General features: G+C 42.2%; 1 protein-coding gene across 6 annotated transcripts in view; it reads right to left on the bottom strand.

Annotated features, from left to right (window-relative positions):
* Positions 1-23,459, bottom strand: part of TENM2 (teneurin transmembrane protein 2) — a 924,727-nt gene that overhangs the window by 467,108 nt on the left and 434,160 nt on the right. The window contains exon 1 of one of the 6 annotated variants that reach the window (XM_028102727.2): positions 10,781-10,919. The exons of the other annotated variants lie outside the window; for them this stretch is intronic. Coding sequence (XP_027958528.1) covers positions 10,781-10,919 — 139 coding nt within the window. Of the gene's footprint in view, positions 1-10,780; positions 10,920-23,459 lie in introns of those variants that run through there. 6 annotated transcript variants of the gene reach the window in all.

Raw genomic sequence — 23,459 nt, forward strand, 5'->3', positions numbered from 1 at the left:
TATCCTGTAGCTTTTCCCTTTAATACAGGTCTCAGATCCACAGAGCCTCTGCATCCATATTGTCACTAGCCCACCATTGTCTTCATACGGAACTAGAGCAATAAGCTCCTATCTGTCTGCCTTACTGGTCCTATCCAGCATAAAATAGTGTGAGCTGCTTTTTTTTTTTTTTTTGGTAGCTTTTTTATTGTGGTAAAATAGAACATAAAATAGACACAACATTTCCCATTTTAACCATGAAGTGTACAGTTTGGCAGCACCATGTAAATTCACATTATTGTACGACCATCACCACCATCCATCTTCAAGAACTCTCTCATTTTTCCAAATGGAAACTCTGTCTCCATTTAAACACTAACTCCCCATTCTGCTTCCCCCAGCTCCTGGCAACCATCATTCTACTTTCAGGCTCTAGGAACTTGACTACTCTAGGTACCTTGTAAGAATGGAATCCTCTAATCTTTGTTTTTGCATCTGGCTTATTTCACTTAGCACAAAGGTCTTCCAGGTTCACCATGTTGAGGCATGTGGCAGAATTTCCATCCTTTTTAAGGCTAAATAATAGCCCATTGTGTGTATATGCCACATTTTGCTTATGTATTCATCTGTCGAGGGACAATTGGTTGATTTCCCCCTTTTGGCTATTGTGTATAATGCTGCTAAAACACGGGCGTCCAAATATCAGAGTCCCTACTTGGAGTTCTTTTGGGGATATACTCAGAAGGGGAATCACTGGATCAGATGGTCATTCCACATGGAATTTTTTTGAGGAGCCACCACCCTGTCTTCTCCAGAGCTATGCTATCTTACATTCCCACCAGCAATCACAAGGATTCCAATTTCTCTACAACCTTGCCACACTTGTTATTTTTTTTTTAATACAGTTTTTAAAGATAGAAACTGAACGCAAAAACTCCCTTTCCCAGCTTCTAACTGCACTTAGGATAAAAGAGTCAACTCCTTAGCATGGCTGCAAGGCCCCAGGTGCTGTGTTCTCTGCAAAAACCTCTAATTCCATCTCTTCCCACTGGCCTCCTTGTTTTGCACTAGACATGCTTGTCTCCATTTAATTTTTCAAACATGTCGGATTCTTCTCCAGGTTAGGATCTTTGTGCATACTAATCGCTTCATCTCAAAAACTCTTTCTGCCTCTATTTCCAAGGCTGGCTTGGCCTCATCCTTTCTGTCTCAGCTTAAACACCATTTCATCACCAAGAGAGCTAGTGATTTCCCTCTCCATAATTCCCTCTCTTCCTTTCTTGCTCTTCCCCTACACAGCACTAGGATCAATGTGAAATTACGCTTTTTCTGCTTGTGTATTTTATTGTTCATCTCCATACCTAGGTAGAGATCCTCTGGGAGAAGAGCCCAGATCTTCTTGTTCACTGTTACGTCCGAGAGTCAAGCAAAGTGCCTGGCACACAATAGGTAGTCAGTGAATGTCCAATTACGTTTATGAGTGAATTACAGAAAAATCCAGGCCCACAAACAGAACTCGGTAGCAGGCCCCAGTGATAACCTCACTCAGTTCTGGGAAAAGGTTGGAAGGAACATATCCCATGCAGATATTCATCAGCCCTGGCAACAGGCACTGTGTGTCTTTGGCCTGAAAACCCACACATCTCAATAACAATGGGATCAATTTTGACATTAACACGAATATTACCAAAGCCCAAGAGATACATTAAAATTCACCGAGCTCTGCGGCAGATAATATAAAAGCTCTAACTTGCTCTCTAGAAACAAGAAACTTTCATTTATGGCTTCCCAGCTCTTGCTAATCCTGCCCATTAGGCCAAAATATTGCATTTTACACAGGATGCAAGATCATACAAGAGACTGATGTAATACTCAGGCACAAAACCAGCTGGCAGATTTACCACTGAAATCCCCTCTATTCAGAAGGCACAAATCAGCCTGTGATGCCTTTCTTGACAGATTCCTGCGTGTTCCTCATTAGGGATAGATGAAAGAAGACAACCCTGCGTTAGGGGCTCAACTCCACCTCCCTGCATTTGCATACTCAGTCATTTGTAAACGGAAAGAAACACATCCCCACATTTGCCCAGAGGTGACTGTTTATTCAGAAAGGTGACTTCTGACATTGACAATAATGTCAGTTTTCCATCTGCATATTTTAAGGTAATGCATCCTTCCTTTAAGTGCTTTCAGTTCAGCTTCTTGGTTTCCCTCTTTCAATGAACACAGTGACACCCAGACCTCTAGGTCTCTATATAAATAACTTTCTGGGAAAAGTGAAAAATGCAGTAATGCCTCTCACCAGCCCAAGGAGAGGCGCTTGGGTTGCTAAAAAGTGAGCACTGATACGAAAGTCCTTTTATCTTCCTTAGCCTGCCATACTCAACTAGCTAAGGGCTAAAAGGCTCACCCCAAGCTGTGGATGAATCCTTCTCTAAAATGTGGTTTATCCCCGGAGATCTCTCTGGAACATTTGTGCAGGTAGCTGAGCAGTTCATCGGCATAGCAATTTGGCCAGTCAGTCCATCCATCAGAGCAGAGAAGTGTGGCTGGTGGAGGGGAGACTTGCGGGAGAGCTCCCCGCAGGCAGGTAGAGAAGGCACATTCACCCAGAGATCATAAATATGCATCTTGGCCCTCATCTTCTCTGCATGAGGGTGATAGAGTGAAGAAGGCGAAGAGGCAATCCTTGTGGCCCATAGGTTCCAAGTTCCACTTAAAAAAGTGCTCTCTTTAGATCTAAGAAGGCAGGCAAATTTGCCACGTGCGACTCGGTGGACTGACAGAAACACAGAGGAAAGAAAGCACACTCTTTCCAGCTTCCAGATCGCAAAGCTCACAAAATCGCAGCCAACAGAGGTTTACTTCTTGAGAAGCTACTCCTTACCGGGTGGAATCTGACAATGAGTAAGACAGCATCTCGCTCCTTGGAGAATTGATAATCTAGACAATTTAAATTAAATTGCTAAATTAATTTAAATAGGATATAAGAAGCTCTGTGGTGGAAAAAACAGACGGTGCCATGAGAGCAGAGAAGGGGAACCTTCTGTGGGTGGCATGGGGCGGGGGTCACTGAAAATTTCCCAGGAGAAGTAAAAGTTGGACAGAGACTTGAGAAACAACAGTCTGCAGGATAAAATCAGGGTGGAAGAAGGGGAAGGACAACTCCGCAGTCCCTCGATTTTAACCACAGTGATATCTATTGTTTGCTTTTTGCTGGAGCGGGGATGTCAAGTTGAGAATTTTCCAGCATCTCCCTCTTGGCCGGACTCTATCTAAAGATACCTACGCTAAGAAGCCAAATAAAGAGACACAACATAGACCATCAGCAAGAGTGGCTTGGAAAGTCTGACTTCCACCGATTAAGAGGGTTCTCCCCAAAGAGAGGCCTGATAACAACACATTGTTTGTCAGTTGTTCATTGGCTTCTTCGCTGGAAAAGGATGAGAGAGTTAAAAAGAGAGAAAGAAAAGGGGGAGGGAAGCAGTAAATTACTGTTTGTAAAGCTCAAAGTTTGGAGAGTTGGTGAAGTCTTAATTAAAGTAAGCAGACAAGTTAAAGTAAGGAGAAGTTCATCCTACATGGGAGAAAAATTCTAGGTATTAACATAAATGAAAAGTTAGAGGTACCCGCTGCCATTTATCACTTACTCAAGGCACAGGTGGTAACAGAGTTAGTAAACTGCCCCCAAATGTGGTGTTAGCATGACTTTGGTCATTAGAAGATGCTGCTGAGCAACTGAAGGTAAGGTGTTTGTGCCCATGAAAGTCATCTTCCTTCTTCTTGCTTTTCTTCTCCTCCCCATCCCACCAGAAGCATAATAATAATAACACAATCCCCATTCAGCATGCAGTGCCTATCTCAGCTGGTTGCTATGCCTGGGGATACTTGACATTTGCCAATCGCTTGGGAGCTTAAGGCTGCAATTTCAAACTCTCAGCATAAAGAATTGAAGGCAAAGAACAAAATAGCACAGACTTGGGAACCAGGAAGAGCTTGTTGGTAAAAGTTGTGCCTTCTATGGTCTGGGTAGTCAAGAAATATCAGCCTACCAGACAGGATAGAACATGAACCAATCTACCTCAAGAAATACTTTTTTAAAAGAGCCTTTAAAGCCTTCACTGGCTTGGACCGTATTTTTGTCTAGGCAGTGAGCTTTGCACGGGCTGCCTTCGATGAGAGAATTGGAATACACGCGTTTTGCAACTTTGAGTGCCAATATTTAATAGTGTCTGCCTTGGGGCCACTGTCCTGGTTTCTGGAATCGCTCTGCAAGAAGGCAGGCCAAAGAGAAAGTGTAATCCTGGAATTTATAAGCTAGATAATCAGTGATCATTGAAAAGGAATAAAGGGAGGAAGAAAAAAACCTCCAACACTTCCACTGGATTTTGGTAAAGTATTTCTTGTATGGCAGTCATTCTTCAGACCGAAAGACAACAGCTTTTGGAGGGTAGGATGTAGAGTCCTTACAGTAATTCGCCTGGTAGCAATGGTAGGAAGAATTCTGATCACTTTGCAATCTCTGTGTAATCTTAATGAAGCAACTTTAGTTGGAGGTTTTTAAAACTGGGTCAAAGAAAGGAGAACGGCACCCTGAACGCTGATGCTACTTTATAACAGATTGAATACGTTGTGGCAGTAAATCCGTAGAAACCTTTGCCTAAGCACAACAGTGAACCAGCACAGCAAAAGCCTTTCTGATAAACGGAGATCAATAGCAGGAAGTACTTAAAATGGGCTTTTCATGCCTAACCTCCCCATTGCACAGTGACAATAGGAACTCTGCATTTTGGGGCACCCACTTAAGTCATAGGACATCCCGTAGAGGAAAAATAAATGGACGCAGGAAAGAGGAGAGGGAGTCCAGCAACTCTCTGGGAAAATGATTGGCCATTATAGACATTACTTATTCTTTTTCATCTTTCACGTAATTTCTTCTGATAAAGAAGCTCTAATGCTATGTGCAGATGAAAAAACAGATGCTTAGATGCAGCTAATTTCTTGTGTTTTACTCCCACCTAAGAGTAAAATAAGGGTGTCTGGGGATGTGGCAGGAGGGGATCGTTTTCCTCCTGAAGAGCTGGTCAGATGGTTCAATCATTTGTAGGATATCTTAGATCTGTGTATGCATGCAGGTGCACATGTGTGTGAGCATGACGGAGAGACTGAAAATTCGTCACTTTGATGCTCTTCCTGAAAGCCATCTGAGAATCCAGAACAACGTGTTCCTCAGGGTAGCCCCAAATTAGGCAGTCCTTGTGCATCTGCATCATTCTTTCCAGCAGAGGAGTGGGTTCCTGTGACACTCCCAGCTCCTTGGTACAAGCCTATGGAGGATTCCAAGTTGATTAAACTTTTCCAGTCAGTGATATTGCTGGACGTGGCCCTTCTGGCACTGTCTCTGTGTTCCTGTCTCTGGCCCAATGGCCTAAGATATTCGTAGGACGCCTCTATAGTGGGAGGGGGAATGGCAAGCCCCTGAGCTCGGAATGGGTCAGGATGCTCAGGAAGAGAAGTGGGAAAGTCCAGTTTCCTTAGAGGGCCCCTAGGATGGATGCTGATTCTCTGCATTAGGCCATAGGTCCTCTGCTGTGTGGAGAGGAATTGGTGGGGTCGTGTGCCACGTGGTGATTTTAGTCTTGACTTTTCAATTTGTTAATAATCTAAAGCTAAATTTAAATTTTTATCAGTTATAAAGACAAACTTTTCTTTTGCATTGATACCGTGATTTTCATAGACTGCATTTTCAATGAGTTTTCCTCAAGGTGGGGAAACAGCACTGGGCCTTTTCCTGGAGTTAAGAAATTTCTTGCAGAAATGTAGGCCCCTAAATTTCTTTGTGACATTTTTTTACGCATTGTGCAAAATACTGTCAGAGAGCCTGCCATGTACCAGGCATCGTTCTGGGTCCATGGGATCTATCAGTGAACAAACAGATCAGGTTTCCTGCCCTGGTGGAACTTACGTGTTAGTGGGCCAAAGAAACAGTAATATAAAGAAGCATTCCATAGCAGGTTAAAAACTCGTAAGTGCCATGAAAAAACAAAAACAAAAACAAAAACACAAAGTAAAACAAAAATCCTAACAGGTGAAGGGGGTTTTAGAGTGAGGAGGGTGATGGGAGAAAGGGTGATTTTTACTTTTCAACAACATGTTTGGCATAGGGCTCATGGAGAGGCTACATTTTCAAAATGACTTAAAAGAGGGCAAACGGAGTGCAGAAGGAAAGACGCGTTCCCTCACTATCTTAGTCATCGATAGTTCTGGACATTTGTGTTACAGAGGTATTCGCCGGTAACTTTTGGGTGGAGGGGTGGCACTGCTGCGTGGACAGAGCGACAAGAAGCCCCCTGTGCTGGACACTCATTTAATTACCCATGACCGCCATTAATGGCTACTGAAACTCGAATTGGTGGTTGACTCTAGGGACAATTACCTTCTGGGCCAGACATCGAAATGACAAGACAAGTGAAAGAGAAAACAGGGAGAAAGGGAGCGAGTGGGAGAAGCCTGGGCTGCCTGCATTCAGATAGTCACACCAAGGTCGAACTCACAAAAACTACCCAGCACATGGACATCCTTCTATGTTCCCATGGCCTCCAACAGTGTATTAAATTCTGTCCTTGTCTGACATCAAGTAGTAACAGAGTTGTCATTGTCCTGAGCAACAGGAGATGGTATGACTTAATTTCTTTTTCTTTCAGAGGCATGTCCAGGGCTGTATTTAAAGATAGGAGAAAAGCACTAGATCTAGGTAAGAAAAGGCACACTTTACCACACCCTTGGGGAGACAAAGGGTAAAGCCATTGCGGGTAAAAAGGGCCACGTGGAGTTTTAAAGGGCAAAGAGCTGTGTGACACTTTCTACGGGAACCAATAGTAGAAGACGGTCCAGCTCTGCTGTCCAAACACCCCTGGCTAGTCCCCAGGATAACAAAGCTCGAGTATAACCGATTTCACATCTCTGAATATTCATCAATAATTCAAAAGGAAGAATTAATATATGAAAAACATTTTTTTTAAAATAGGAACACAGTGCTTTATTTTACACTTTGAAACTAAAGAAATCCAGTCTCTAGGTGGGGGTTCATCAATACTTTTGGAAACTGGCCCCTATGGTATTACTGGTGCATGAACACCCAGGCTCAGGTTGTAATCGCAAGCAACACATTCCATGGTCTCCTCCCGGGTCAGCCAGCCAGGAACCGGACCCCCACCCTGCCGATCCACGTCCCTCCCAGGCAGAGCAAAAGCTTCCATGCACGTCCAGGCTTGTCCGTCACGGGGCTGTCTGCATTCCTGTTCTATCTGTCCTCGCAGCCCCATGACTCACACCCCCACAAATCTGCATCTCTCCATTTCCTCATCACTCTTCAGGTCTTGGGCACTGATGACTCTATCCTCAGGAAATTTTATGACACTGTGCCAGGATCAGGAAAATCTGCAATTTTTTTCCATTTACAGAACCAGAATCCTAATAAATATTTCCATGTATAGGATGGGAGTCCTAAAAGATTGAAAATGCTAATAAAAAGGGGCACCTGGGTGGCTCAGTTGGTTAAACATATGCCTTTGGCTCAGGTCATGATCTAAGGGTCCTGGGATTAAGCCCCGCGGTCAGGCTCCCTGCTGCTTCTCCCTTTTCCTCTGCTGCTCCCCCTGCTTGTGCTATCTTTCTCTCTAATAAGTTTTTTAAAAATCTTTAAAAAAAAAAGCTAACATTTATAGAACACTTGCCGTGTGGGGGGCATTTATGAACATTTACTTATGAACACTTGTATGTGCTAAGTTCTCTGAGGGCACTGGTCTTTTTATCTTCACCATAGCCTTTTAGTTATGAAAGGGGATACTGAGACACATAGAGGTTAAGCAACAGTAAGTGGCAGAACCAGGATTTGAACCCAAGATCTTGAACCCATATTTTTAAGTATTACAGCCTATTGCTACTCACTATGAAAAGCCTTACATATTTATAAAAGATGTACTTGTACAAAGTATTAAGCTATCCATAGTAAAAACCTTACAGGTAGAAAGACTTAGAGTAGGGCTGTGGAGATGGAGAACCAGCTGGGCTGCAGTTTTAGCTGGAGTTGTTGCTGGACCAGGCAAGGTCACAGCATAGAAGCAGATGGTACCTAAACTGGGTAATGTGAGGAGAGTTTATTAAGGGTGCTTTTTTAAAAGTTGTGGTCAGGGTTTGGGAAACCAAAAAGGATGGCACAATGCTCCAGGGCTAGCAAAATAGAGAAGTTGTTGCCATTGGTAGCCCTGCAGGGGCAAGGAGAGGGAGTGACTGGAGGAAACCAGAAAGATAGAACTGTCTGGAGAAGGCCACCTGAGAAGGCATGAGTCTCCGGGACAGGCAAATAGCCAGCATCTGGCACCAGGACAAGGAGGAAGCTAGTAATAGGTCCCCCAGCCTCCTCTTCCAAAGCCCTCTGATCTCCTGCTGTTGAGTAAGCCAGTTGGCAGTTAGAGGACAAGGGCACCCATCGATGCAGCCCACATGGTCATTTTTTAGGACAGAGAGCAAGGTCTTAAAGGGGTCAGGGCAACATGAAGGACAAATAGGAAATATGTAACATGTCATTCTCATGATAAACTGGGACAATTCTCAACCTTCCTGGGACTCAATTTCTCATCATTATGAGACAATTGGACCACACGTAATTTACACTGTCTTCCAGCTCTGACATTTCAAGGTTTTATGAATCCACCCTCTACCTATTTCTCAAGAGGTTTTCTGAATAACTTCAAAAAATAATGACTACAACAGAGCCCCCACAATGCGAACTCTAGTGATATTCTGCAACACTTCTGCCCATGTGTTTTGATGAAAGCGTGAAGGTAGACCATGGCTGAGGTGGGAAGGCATTTATCTTCTCTAGAAGGTAACAAGAACATTGCTAAGTGACCTAAAAAAAAAAAAAAAGAAAAGGAAAAGAAAAAGGCTGGAGAATATGAAAACTGTCTTGGCAAAGGAACTGATGTAACAGGAAATCCCTTGCTCTCTTTCTGACTCAGAAAGAAAGGTACAGAAGAAAGTACTGCCAAGCATACTAGGTGAACCTGGAAAGAGGTGTCTCACATGCTTTCATGGGAGTCTGTGTCATCACAGTTGAAGCCCATGCCTGTGTTCTCATCAAGAACCAATGGACACATGTGGTTGGGCACTGAATGTGAATGTTGGGACGGAAGGCCTTGGTCAGGGTAGGGGGGAAAAACGGGGGTGGGATTGGGAAGAGAGGATTATATTCTCCTGAATCATTTGAGGCTTATCTAAGTAGCCTTTGAAGTTTGCTCCTAGGTTCTTGATAGTTCTCAAGGTGTCTGGTTGATTCTTGAGGGAGCACTAAGGTTGTCTGTTGTCTGAAGTGACAGTGTCACAGGCTCCTTAGCTTCTGGAGACACACTTGCTTGTTCTCAAAGGCTGAGGTCATTGATATGTGATCATTTAAAGGATGTTGGAATCTTCTGCCTGCCTCCCCCATCCCTACTACTCAAATAAATCGAAGTGGAACTGCACCATTATAGAATCATCCCTTTGTTTTGACTTGACTCACAAGAGGTAATATTAACCCTTTTTCAGGTTTATTGATGATTTTCTTCTTTAATGAGAGGAAACTCGCATCATCTCAAGACCCCTAAATCTCAGGGGCCAAGGATGTATACATGTGTTATAGAAAGGCGGGGTATGCTCATTTTGAACTTGTTCTACTTCAAAACTGTTCCCACCATGGCCTGAAGAACAAAAAGGAAGGAGGCAAAAAAATAGGAAAATGGCAAATATATACATGTATGTAATAAACGATGTGCAAGTAGGAACCTATTCTCATGTGGTTGTGTCTAGGCCGCCTGTAGGTCATCTGCACAAGAAGACAAGAGCTTGAGACATGGAGTGGGTTGAAATACCAACATGTTCACTTACTAGTTGATGACCTTGCATGAGTACTTTGCCATTGGTTTCCTCATTTAAAAAATGGACCTCGTGAAAATATTATACCTATCACACAGGCTCGATGTGATAAAATGAGATCAATTCAAATACTTAGGATAATAGAAGTAAAAGCACTTTGTAAAACATAAGTTACCCTAAAATGCAAGGGATTATTATTACTCCATTTAAATTGATGTGACAGCAGCATGCCCTTTGAAGGCAAATGGTGCACCTGAAGATTTGTCAACAAACCCAGCCACCTGCAGCAAAGACACCAGGAGTTCCTTAAAAATCTGTTCAGCATACTAAATATCAGATACAGGTCACAGGAATAAGCCACATTTTGAAGTTCAATTAATAGAATGAATCATTTCTCCACCCTTCATTTTGCCTATTTTTAAAAATGTCTTAACACAGAGCCACAATCAAGGGTAAAACCGATCAGTGTGCAGAGAACTACCACAAATAGGTCTCTGAAGGGTGAAAAAATGTGACAGATGTGCAGAGAGTAACTTGAAAGAGTATTTCAGCAACAGACACAAGACGCTTGACTTAACAGATGTTTACAGTTAATAAATTTATAACTATTTTCACAGAATATTTTTTCTGGTGAAATACCTGGCAGCCATCATGAAGGTAGCAGAAAAATACTTCAGATCGACAGCCTGCTAGGAAGTCGAAATTACACTCAGTGACAAGGATTCACAGCTACTCAAGGTGCTGTGGAGCAAAACCAGGGTCACTGCCAAGTCCCCCACCTCTTCCTGGATACTCATTGAAAGGTCCAAGTAAATGCTCCACCTACTCTGTCAATTAGGAAAGGTCCTCATCAAGCCCCAGTTGCATGCACCTCGGTCATCCTTACCCAGAGACTCCATCACAACCTTCCCATGGACAAAACTCACAGGCTGAGGCGAGGCGCTGGCGAGTCTCCACGAGAGGCGGCTTGGCTGGCGTTCAGTTGTGCCGGCCACATTGATGACCAAGAGAGGCTGGCTCACCATGGGCACAGGCTGGGAAAGGAAAGCTCTTCCTTTTGTGTTCCCCTCTAACTACAGAAAATCACCAGCAGTCCCAGCCCGACACAGCTGAGGCCTTCTCCAGCTGCGAAGGAAGAACATAATAGGCAATATCTGCTCTCCCCTCCTCCCTTTTTCTTTCCCTTCCCTGTAGACACACTCAGCATGAGGTTCCTGAGGAATTAGTTGCGGGAGGATGCCTCCCCCGCTGGCAGCCAAATGCCAACCGCACGTCCTGCCCATGTAATGTGTCTGACATTTCTGCATCGCTCCAGCTTAACATTGTTTGACACAGACTTCTTGAAATACCTCTTTAAAAGGTTTGTGCATATGTGCATGTGTTGTATGTGTGTACGATTTCTATTGTTTCACAGCATCGTGGCATGTATTTGTTATTATTATTATTCTAAATTACTCTTAGTTGCTGACACATCACTGCTTTGGCATTCCCACTTAGGCAGAAGTAATTGGTTTCAGAAGCCTGAAAACCCTTATTTGAAACCATGTGCACATTCTTGTTGATGGATGCCATAAAATGTTCAAATATCATCTTCCCTCAAGAAAAACAAGCGTTAAAATCCAGAAGGACAGGGTGTGATTGACAGCACAGCATACTTAACATTTTAACTACCTGTTGTCAAATTATTTTAAGGAACCTGTATATGAAATGGGGTCAGCGCTCCTTCTTGGTCAGTTACCTTTATATAGATCTTATCAGGTTGGAAAGGGATTCTCTTTTCCTGTCCCGGAAAGCACTTTCCATTTCTCATTGTGTTTCCTAATGGGCAAAGGGCTGATGATGTCAAGATCTCTCTCCAACATTCACACAAGGTGCTATTTCTGATGGAGCAGAGAACAAACAGCTATCCATCGTGTTTGGAAGAAAGATCTAGTTGTATCCCTTCTACTAAGAAAGCAGAGCTTTTTTTCTTGCAATGTTTTTGGATATTTTTCATGATTTTATTTTTAAAGATGTCACGGCATGGCTGCTGAAATGGATTACACAGATGACATCAGTATCTCAGACAAAAAAAAAATTCTCCCAAGAGACAATGAACCCCAATGCCAGATGGTGTAGGGAAGGCAACTGGATGCCTGTGCAGAGCTACAGCAGAATGACCAAGTAGGCATGTGCGTAGGAACTGTGCACGTGTTTTGTACCACCACTCATCTGCCTAGGTGAGGCACCACAAAATGCACTAGCATTGGTAGAATCTTCAAAGACCACCCTGGAAGCTCAGGCAGAAATCTATCCAGAGCATTTCTATTTGATGCCTAGAGGCAATATAGCAGCACAGTTAAGCCTGCAGAGTCCATAACTGGACCAAGTAGGTTCAAATCCCAGCTTTGTCAGCTATTCATTGGGTGATTTTAGGTAAGTGCCTTAACCATACAGTGCTTTGGTTTCTTTATCTGTGCTACGGGAATGATAATAGAGTCGACCTCAAAGGACTGTTTTGAATAGTGAGGTAATACATGCAAAAACACCTCCATCATTGCTTTCACTTATCATTATGAGTCAATCTCTTCCTGATTACTCCACACACAAGGGAGACTAGATCCCATTCCATTCTTGGTTAGATACTATTGTCCGAAGTTTCATCTCTACATTGAGCACAAATTAAGCTCCCTGCAATTTCAATCGATTTACCCCAGGTCTATCAGGGAAGGCAGAGCCAGGAAAGTCTCATTTCTCTTCTGCTGATAGTTCTTCACAATATTTGAGACAGCGGTAATGTGTCCTTAAGTCTTGTAAAGACCAAGCCAAGTTAGTTTTAAACAACTTTTCCTCATATGGCAATGGTCACATTTTTCTTCATCTTTATCACCTTTCTTTGCTTCATATTTGTCAGTGTCTTTAAGTTGCATCATCTCAAATGGAACAGAATTTTCTGGCTGTGTTCTAAGAATGCAAGCTTATAAGAGACTATTTCTTAGGCCAGATAATGCCATTTCTTCGATCTTAGAAGCAATCAGGAATTTCAGAATTTATAGTCAAATAGCCAGCCACTCATTCGCTTGGCCCAAAATATGTTTTTCAAATAGAGCTCCAAAGGAGATTTTTTTTCTTCCCTGACATCAGTATGAAGGAGACACTCTCTTGTGTATAGACCCATATAACTAAATACTTGTCAGTGTTCTGAGGCTAAAGAACCTTCTGAAAAATCAGTTCACAGCTCTCCGGGATGGAAATCTACATCTGGAACTAAGTTTGCGAAGCACCTGTGTGATCAGTCAGCCTAACTATTTTATTTTTCCAAAGACACCCAGCTTCAATAACTTCCCCAAGCTCACAAAAAGATGGAGCTGAGAGTCTAAACAATGTGAAATCATGGGCTGGTGCTTGCCTAATACCTCTCTACGTGGCCAACCAGCATTTTCTTTCTCATGCTGTCAGTATAACCCGGCCTATTTCTCTTCAAAAGAGATTCACCAGGGGAGCTCAATAGCTTTTCCATCACAGTCAATCAGAGCAGTTGATGGGTCATCCTATTAAAATTGAGCCATATGTAGGTGTGGACAGTGATAAAGGCTTACAGGTGTGTTTCAGAATGGTGTTTCAAGAAGGGGTCCCAAGAGCTATAGGAGAACCATGCGTAGGTCTTTCTAATTGCAATCTATTCCAGATTTCTCAGGGTAAAGGCATCATGTCTTTGTTCATTTGCACAGACATTAGTGTGGGCCTCTGCATCCCAGCTGTTGACTCAGCAGCAGTATGTTCTCCAAAAAGAGAAGCTTTATCTCTAAGACCCTTGCCGATTATACTGACAGATGACCTGGAGCAAGAAATGGGTATTTCATTTATTCCCTCCTAAAAGGAAATTAATAAAAAACTGCTTTCTACCTTGCCTAAGATAATGTGAACCTGAATATAACATTTGTGCATTTGTGGCTTTAAAGAAACAAAACCAGAAAAAGTAGAAGTGCTATTTTTAAAGTATTTTCTTATCCTGAAAGCAATTGTAACTAAAAAAGAACAACAAACAGACAAAAACCAAAGACAGACAAATCTCAGGTCACTTGAGACTTTGGATCCTGCTCAACATGTAAGAGGATATTTCCCTGATTCTACTAAAAATGACCTCTTCCTCTTCTCAATTGATCTTGCTGAATTCTATGACACTTCACATACTATACTGTAATAGTTCTGTGTACATATGTCCACTGCCTTACCAGACTGTAAGCTTCTGAGGGACAAGGACAATCATCATGTTGTTTTCTGCCATCATGGCATCTTGCCCAATTTGACAACTTCCTGTTGGTTCTCTTAATATCATTCTTGCTCCTCTAATCCTTCATCTGCATGGCAGGCGGACATGATCTTTCAAAAACAAATCTGATCATTATAACCTTCACTGACTTCCATTTTTCTGAGGATAGATTTTTTTACCCATTTCAGATGATCCAGGAACCCTTGTAGGATCTGTTCCGTGCCCACTTCTAACCATGTTTCACTCCTCTCTCCTGCTCCCTCCTTCTACCCCAGCAACCCCGTCCTTCTTCTAGTTCCTGGAACCCATGATTTTCCCTCCCAGTCCACACATACAACTTCTCTCCCTTCCTCCCCCAACCCCTTCCTCTGATTACCTTCTATAAATCAGTTCACTTCTTTAGGGAAGCCTTTCCTCATATCATATTCAAGTCAAGTTTCCCTGATGTTACATGCTATCATCCTATCCTATAAATTTTCTCCAAGACCCTGTGAAGGCATATTTCCTGAAACACTAATGAAATAGGACATAATTGTATCAGAAAATATTATATCTTAAGTTCTCAGAAACCGTCTAAGGAGCTATATCATCAAAGGAGGAATTGTATCGCCCTCCTGAAAACAAAGTATCAATGCAGACATATTTTGGGGTGGGGGGAGGGAGTTAGAATCTACCATAATGTTTAATCAGCTACCCACATCATTTTTACTTAAAAAAAAAAAAACCAGGCTGTTTAATGAGTTTAATATTTTAAGAAGCTCCCAAAGGTCTAGAGAGAGAATCAAAGTGTAGTTGTATTACTATGTTATAGTATGTTTTCAACAAAAGCAAAAATGAACTTTTGGTTCATTTCATCAAGATAAAAAGCTTCTGCACAGCAAAGGAAACAATCAACAAATAAAGAGGCAACCCATGGAATGGGAGCAGATATTTGCAAATGACAATACAGATAAAGGGCTGATATCTAAGACCTATAAAAAACTTCTCAACACCCAAAAAACAAATAATCAAGTCAAAAAAATGGGCAGAAGATATGAAGACACTTCTCCAAAGAAGACACACAAATAGCTAACAGACACATAACAGAATGTTCATCATCATCAGCCATCAGGGAAATTCAAATCAAACCCACATCGAGATACCACTTTACACCAGTTAGAATGGCAAAAATTGACAAGGCAAGATACAGCAAATGTTGGAGAGGTTGTGGAGAAAGGGGAACCCTCTTACACTGTTGGTGGGAAGGCAAGTTGGTACAGCCACTTTGGAGAACAGTGTGGAGGTTCCTCAAAAAGTTAAAAATAGAGCTACCCTATGACCCAGCAATTGCACTACTGGGCATTTACCCCAAAGATACAAATGTAGTGAAAAGAAGGGCCACATGCACCCCAATGTTCATATCAGCAATGTCCACAGTAGCCAAACTGTGGAAAGAGTTGAGATTCCCTTCAACAGACGAATGGATAAAGAAGATGTGGTCCATTTATACAATGGAATATTACTCAGCCATCAAAAGGATGAATACCCAACTTTTGCATCAACATGGTTGGAACTGGAAGAGATTATGCTAAGTGAAATAAGCAGAGAAAGCCAATTATCATATGGTTTTACTTATTTGTGGAACATAAGGAAGAGCATGGAGGACATTAGGAGAAGGAAGGGAAAAATGAAGGGGGGGGAATCAGAGGGGGAGATGAACCATGAGAGACTATGGACTCCAAGAAATAAACTGAGGGTTTTAGAGGGGAGGGGGGTGGGGGGATGGGTTAGCCCGGTGATGGGTATTAAGGAGGGTACATATTGCATGGAGTACTGGGTGTTATACACAAAAAAGGAATCATGGAACACTACATCAAAAACTAATGATGTACTGTATGGTGACTAACATAAAAAAAAAAAAACCCACAACGTTTCTATTGGCCATTTTTGATAAACTACCTCTGTGGTTTATCAATCATCCCAGCAGGTATGTACCACACCTGGACTCCTTCCCTTTATAATCAGGCTCAAAACTTCAGAAAAAGTTCAGGTCAAAAGAAAAGGACCACTACAGGATCACAAAGCCAACACTCTTATCCCAAATTCTTTGGTACATCAAGTTCAAAGAGAAACACGGCAACTCTGAGAATCAGACATCCTAACTGTGGGTGGCCCTAGAGCCCACAACACTCTTAACTCACATGTTTATATCAATACCAACTGAGGGACACCTGAGTGGCTCAGTCGGTTAAGCGTCTGCCTTCGGCTCAGGTCATGATCCCAGGGTCCTGGGATCGAGTCCCACATCGGGCTCCTTGCTCAGCAAGGAGCCTGCTTCTCCCTCTGCCTGCCTCTGTCTCTGTCTCTCTCTCTGATAAATAAAATCTTAAAAATAAAATACCAACTGAAACACATAAGAGCATAGGACTAAATCATTGTGGAGTGGGAGCAGGGGAAGGATGGAAAATTGTATTCACTGAGCATCTATTCTGGCCACTTCCTCTGCTAGGGGCTTGATATCTAGTTTGCCATTTAGTTCTACTTGTCACTTGGCTCTCTCGTTCCTTTGTTAGAATTCTCCAGGTAGGCTAATAACTTTCCTCCTGAATAATGAATCAATACTGCAATTAACCCCTGTGTGCCTTTTTGGCTTAAAAAATAATCTCTGTTACTTTTGACAAAGCCTAATACACCTGATCAAAGCAAAGGAGAGATTATTATAATGTTGATTTCATCTGAATGGCAATGTAGTAGGGACCAAGCCAGTTCCAGATCTCAAGTTCCTCTCCAAATTTCCTTCCTCAGAAAAGGAGGCAGGGGAGGTCTCCTTACTGATCTAATATACATAGTTTAAGAGATTTAGGGTAAAAAGCAGAGAAACTCATTCAAAAATACAGATATCAAACATGAATGCGCAGTCATTGGCTGACTTAACTGTGCTTCTCTTCTTCTCACACAGACCTGGGAGATGTAGGTCACAGGACTCCACACAGGATTCCTGGAACTACTAAGCCCATTGAAGTGCCCTCTTTCCCTTGAACTTAAACTTCTTAAGTTCATCTTATTATGGGTATGTGAACATCCTTTTCCCCTAACCTCCTCAAGTGTAAGTCTTTTAGAGGCAGGACTCAGGTCTTATTTATCACTTTATTTCCATTAGTTCTTAGTGTAATGCCTTCTATGGTTTTTGTCCTAAATAGCGTTGTTTTCACTTTTGTCTCAGTTTCTCTAGAGTTCCAGTAAAAGTGATATTCAATTATTCCAACTGATATGTAAAATCAATATCATTGTTTGGCTCCTTTTAAAAAAAATGAAGAAACATGGACAAACATGTGAATTGTTCTTTTTTAAATGAAAATCCAGCAGCCTTTACAGATTGAAATTTCTTTAAACATCAACACCTTGAATGTAGGTCAGTGAAACTTAGTGGAATTATAAAAGCTTTTCAACACATATCATAAAATAATTTAATCTCAGTGTGGGGTAGGGGGAATTTTATATATCCTTTTTATGAGAGAAGAGAATTAAAGAAAAACAGGAGACAGACCAATGGGAATTATTTTTTGTTAATGATGACAGTCAATTGGAAGGAAAATGAACAACTAATTTTTCAGTAGGAAGTAGTACAGGATAGCACATTTTCAAAAATCCAGTTTGATAAGATGTGAAGAGTATGAAAGGTAAAACTAGACTTTCACTTTCATCTTAGAAATATTTAAGTAAAAATGATCACATAACTAAAGGTTTCTGACAACTGGAAAGTACCAATAATTAGAAAAGCTTCATAAAGAATTGTAGAAAGGATTGAAAATATACAGAAAGGAGCTGAAATAAAAGAAGTACCTCACTTAAGATTATAAAAAGCAGAAACAAGGACAGGAACATACACTCATAATTAAAAGAAATTTCAGAACTGGGATTACCAGTTGTTTTGTTAATTCATGAAATAATTGAAAATAAAAGTCAGAGAATACTGTTGACATTGAAGGCCAAATCGATGGCAAGTGACCAAAAAGCAAATCAGCTTTAGTCCTCTCAAATGAAAAGAAGGGTATTTTTCTTACCCCACAGGGAAGTCATCCCCAGGCTCCCATGATCAAATGACTCAGAAAAGGCCCAATAGATATTACTAAAATTTGGCAAAAGTATTCACATTTCAGCTGGGTATAAGCTTGAGGTATTACAGCCCAGAGGCATATCTGTAAGAAAGTTATAGGAGAACATAAATAGATTCTTAGAATAGAAATGGCTCTTTCAGCATAGGTTAATGGAAGATATGTTATCACTAAGTTGGGCAGGGAAAACGGAGAATTGATATATTAGGTTACCCAGGCTTGATAGAGAAATGGCCAATCTTTATGGAAGATTTGCAAAATATTTAAAAAAGACACAGAAGGAAGGGCTTTATGTTTTTAAATGTACCTTTCTTTCCATCTCTCCTGCCAGCCTCATATTCTAAGCCACTGGGATACATCACCTGCCCCCTGCTAATGCTTCCTCTACACAGTGGCTTGAGGGGTTGTGTTCTGACTTTTTGTTTTCCTTGGTTAGGTTTTGTTTTGATGCAGATCTGGGCATGAGACCACTACCTCCTGCCCCCAACAGATGTATCAAAGTCCTCAGACATCCTCTTTTTTCATAGCTCTTTCCACAACTTCTGATGATTTCTGTATTTGTTATCCACCATCTTGGTCAGCTTTGGCTGCCATAATACCCTACACTGGGTGGCTTCAATAACCAACATTGATTTCTCACAGTTCTGGAGGCTAGAAGTCTGAGGTCAAGGTGCCAGCTTGGTTGTGTTCTAAGGAAGGCCCTTTTCCTGCTTTGTAGACGAACACCTCCTCACTGTGTCCTCATGTGGTCAGGAGAGTGTGGAGGTCTGGTCTCAGTGCACTAATCCCATCATGGGTTCTCCCTACTCATTACCTCATCCAAACCTAATGACCTCCCAAAGACCTCACCTCCAAATACCATCACATTGGGGATCAGGGCTTCAGCATATGGATTTCAGGGGACAAAAACATTCAGCACAGAGCATTCATCTTATCCCCAAGAGTGCGAGCTCTAGGAGGTCAGGGAACTCTCTTTTGCTCCCTATTGAAGCTGCATGCCTTGCACTTTGTACCTGGAACACTGTAGGTGCTTCATGAAAGTTTATGAGATGTGTGTATATATTTCTGGAGAAAACTAGATTACCCAGTTACTACCTAGGAAACATGAAAAATAAACTGCCTTAAATGATGTTAACATCTTTATGTTTCCACAGAATATCTTCTCAGTAGCTCCTTTAATTGCGTAGGGGCGGGCTTTCTATTTTAGTAATTTAGCCCCACAGTGTCCACATAACTCAAAAAGGAAATAGGCAGGTGCTATGTGCATTGTAAGTGGTCAGGGTATTAGCACGTTTTTAAATAAAGCTCTCAGGACATTTGTAGCCGGTGCTACGTAATTTAGATGTGTGTGTGCGTGTGTGTGCGTGTGTGTGTGTGTGTCTTGTCTTCCCATTGTACTGCCCTCAGGGGACCATGGTTGTTTGCATCCTTACAGTGCCTACCCCGGTGCTAAGCATAAAGCAGATAATTAATACATTTGCGCTGACCTATGTATCAATGTGAAAACTGGGTCGCAAGTGACCTCTGGGGCTGCTGTAATTTAGAAGAGAATATTTCCACATGAAAGAATCCTAGGGCAGATTAGCAAACCTCAAATCCATTTAAAGTGGCCACACTGGGGACTTTTGTTATGGCTGGAGGGGGGAGGGCAATGGAGCACAAAAGCCTGCTTTTCTGTTAGTGAGACTACCTGGCATAGGGCAAAGACCCTGGGCTGGAATGTTGGCCCCAGAAACATTTCTTCAAATGAGTTGTTTCTTCATAAGCCTTGTTTTCCCAATTAAAATTCTAGTCTCAACAGTTGTAAGGTCTCAAAATAATGTGTTGAAAGGGATTAGCATAATTTGGGGGGGCATGTTAGCACCTATTAGGTGGTAGTTAAGAACTTAGAAACATATGTCCATGCAAAGAAAGTTATGTGAAAGTTCCTAAGATTGTAATAACCCCAAACTGGAAAAAATCCAGACAGCCATCACTTGGTGGATAAAGTAATTGTGGTATATCCATGTCAATGGAGTACTCTTCAGCAATAAAAAGGAATGAATTACTGATACATGTACAAAATGGATGAACTTTAAAAACATCATACTACATATTATCTAATTCCACTGGTAAGAAATGCCCAGAAAAGGTATGCTTCTAGAGATAAAAAGTAGATTCATCAGTGGTTGCTTAGAGCTGGAAATGGGGCCGAGATTAAGAGCAAATGGACAGTAGGGTACTTCTGGATGATGGAAATGTTCTAAACGTGGAGGATGTTGATGGACGTAGAACTCCATGTATTTGATGAAAAGTCAGACTGTAGACTTTTCATGGATGATTTCTATGGTATGTGAGTTATATCTCAATGAAGCAGTTTTTTTCAAGGTCTATTAGAATGCTAAGGGAAACTGAGGAAGTAAGCAACCACGACGCAGGCCCCCGCCTACCCCCCCGCAACACACATGCATGCATATGCATGCGCGCACACACACACACACACACACACACACACAAACTTCAAATGGGGAGAAGAGTCTCAGGCTTAAGATGGAACTCTGCACAGAAGTGGACATGGAGGTGGTGGCTTCACTGGGCAGAATGGTGGCAGAGCCGGCCTCCTCTGAGACTCCGGGGAAATACCCTGATGCCTTCACAGAGCTGGCCACAAGCCAGAATCACCGGGGATAGCTCCTGCAGCCAACGCTCACGGAATTGCTGGCCTGGGGACTGTTGTCTCCCTGAGTGGGAGCCAGAGACCTGCTGGAATGGGAAATTGGGGTACTTCACATTCCTGCTCTCCAGCCTTGCTTTCCAATCTCATTTCACTGTAATTATTAACCAATGGCAGGCAGCTCATTTGAGAAGTATTTGTGGGACTTGCTGTCCTGATGAGGATCTTTACAGGGCTTGCTGGCTCTTTCCTGTCTAGAGAGGTTATTCAAAGAGAGACAGGTGATGTTGACACTGGTGCACAGTGTCACCCAGAGACAAAAAGGTACCCAGAAGACCATCAGTCAGCCACAAACACACTAGTTCCAAAAACAGGGGAATAATTGACATATTAAAATCTATAGGTCCTAGGAGGCTACTAAACCCATCACATTTTTCTAAAGAGAGAGATAGAGAAAGCACGGTGCCCACAATACATCAATTAAAACCTGCCATTTCCCCAAAGCTGTCAGCTGCAGAGCGGCTGCCAGAAGTCCCCCTTCTCCGAGGGCGTCTTGAAAATGAGCACCTGGGGCAGCCAGAGCTATTAATAGGTGGAGGGAATGATAGAAAATGTCACAATGCACCTTTCCAAATAGAAAGGTGTCCAGACTTCTCGGGGAGGGAAGCAGGAGAGGAAAACGGCCCAAAGTACTTAAGAAATTATTGCATCTTCTTTTTCTGAACTCGTATTGCATCTTCTTTTTCTGTCCCTCGTATTATAAGGGACAGCTTGTCACTTCCAAGGTGTCTGGTCTCTCTCGCTGCAGAGCTGGAGTGTCTCAGAGCTTGCTCATGGCTAGCAGGGTCATCTTGCTTCATTCTTTTCAGAAAAGGGGCCAGAGAGGAATTGCTTCTGATCCAACCAGGAGAGCTTAGAGGTAGACGGTGTTGACTATTGCTAAGGTACAGCAGGGAGGAAAGATGGAGCCCAACACCTCAGCCGGATAAGGAAGAGACTGACCCTTTGGGACCATCAGTTTTCAAGAACTTCACAGATATACTCAGAATCCCCAACTACACTTCTGGATTGATTCCAAAATAATGTCCGTGAATTTCTTTTCAGCATGATGCCTTCCCACTAGGACTGACTAAACGCATTCTAGGTCTGGAGACAGGAAGTTTCAGTTCCTGCTGTTTTCTAGAACGTAACCTTGAAATTCAAAAGCTGGGTGAGCCTGGGCAAGTCACTGAAGTGCTTTAGACATCATTTCTTCCCATTATAAGATATTCCAACATAATGATTATTCAAGTTCCCCTCTAGTTTTAATATTCCTAGATTGTATCAGTGAGGTAAGAATTTTTCCCCTGGAGCAGACTCACGAATGCTCTCAATGAGGGGGAAGGTCAGCCGTCATTGCTTCAGTAGAGGCTGATTAAAACATCCACTCTTTCTTTCTTTTTTTTTTAATAGCAAAGGTTGTTCTATTTTCCTCCAACCCAACTATCAAGCTTATTGTTGCTCTAATTTAACTTTATTACTCTTTTGTCTTGTCAATAAGAACATAATAGTGTCCTAAAAGAAAATGACAGCTTTTTTTCTTTCTCTTTGAGGTTTATTTCAAACAATTTTCTTTCTCCTTAATGAGGCTGATCCCTGTTTGCAGTTGCATGTTGTGTTCTCTTAATGGGAAGGTTTCAAACACAGAGGAGAAAAAGAAAAGCCTGCTTTCTTTTATTTATTTGTTGCTGGCCTTTTTGTCAGTTCAGATAGTTACCTTACACACCATTTATGAATCACGGTCTGTGCAACACAGTGCATTTTGAGGATGGTGCCTCTTCCTTGTCTTATTAAACAAAGTCTTGCCCGTCCAGTCAATGTGCTCACACTGCCCTGCTTTCTGAGGCCCTGGGTCTCCAGGTTTTCTTCTGCAAGTGGTAGGGGCCCAGCAGCTTTAAAGCTTTTGATGAGGTTTCATGTAAGGAGACATGAAACATTAACTGGCATATTGGAACTACCACTGAGGCACCATTAGTCAACAATTATTGGACTTTAAAACTCTGGTCTCAGCTATCCCTCCAGTAAGCATACACCCAGGCCCTGTACTGAAAGAGAAAAGTGACCTACGTGCAGTTTGTGTTTTTTCCTCCAGTGTTGAGATGAGCTCAAGGATATGGATTGCTAACAATTTGGTAGCTCAGAATGTGTGTCCTATTCTGACGAGCCACATGGCAAATGTGGATGAGCAGGAGAACAAAGGTACTCAAATGTGCCAGCATGACTCTCTTTGGTCTACTTCCTCTTTTCCCTTTTCTTACAAAGGTCCTCTTTCCCCAGGTCCCTGGAGAAAACCTCTGCCTTCAGTCCCCACCTACACTGGAAATTTTATTTGGGCTCTGGTAGCCGCTGCTAACACACTAGCCACATGGACACGCCTCGCAAGCGCAAGTGGAAGTGTGCTGGGTAGAGAGCCTTAAAAATCAGGGAGTCATTTTTATATGACTAGCTTTCTGACTTTCAGCCAGGGAACTCATTTTTTTTTAAAGATTTTATTTATTTGACAGAGAGACACGGCGAGAGAGAGAAC

The sequence above is a fragment of the Eumetopias jubatus genome, unplaced genomic scaffold, assembly GCF_037043125.1.
Source record: "Eumetopias jubatus isolate StellerSeaLion01/CBP00866 unplaced genomic scaffold, mEumJub1_p1.0 scaffold_5, whole genome shotgun sequence".
Taxonomy (NCBI): Eukaryota; Metazoa; Chordata; class Mammalia; order Carnivora; family Otariidae; genus Eumetopias; species Eumetopias jubatus.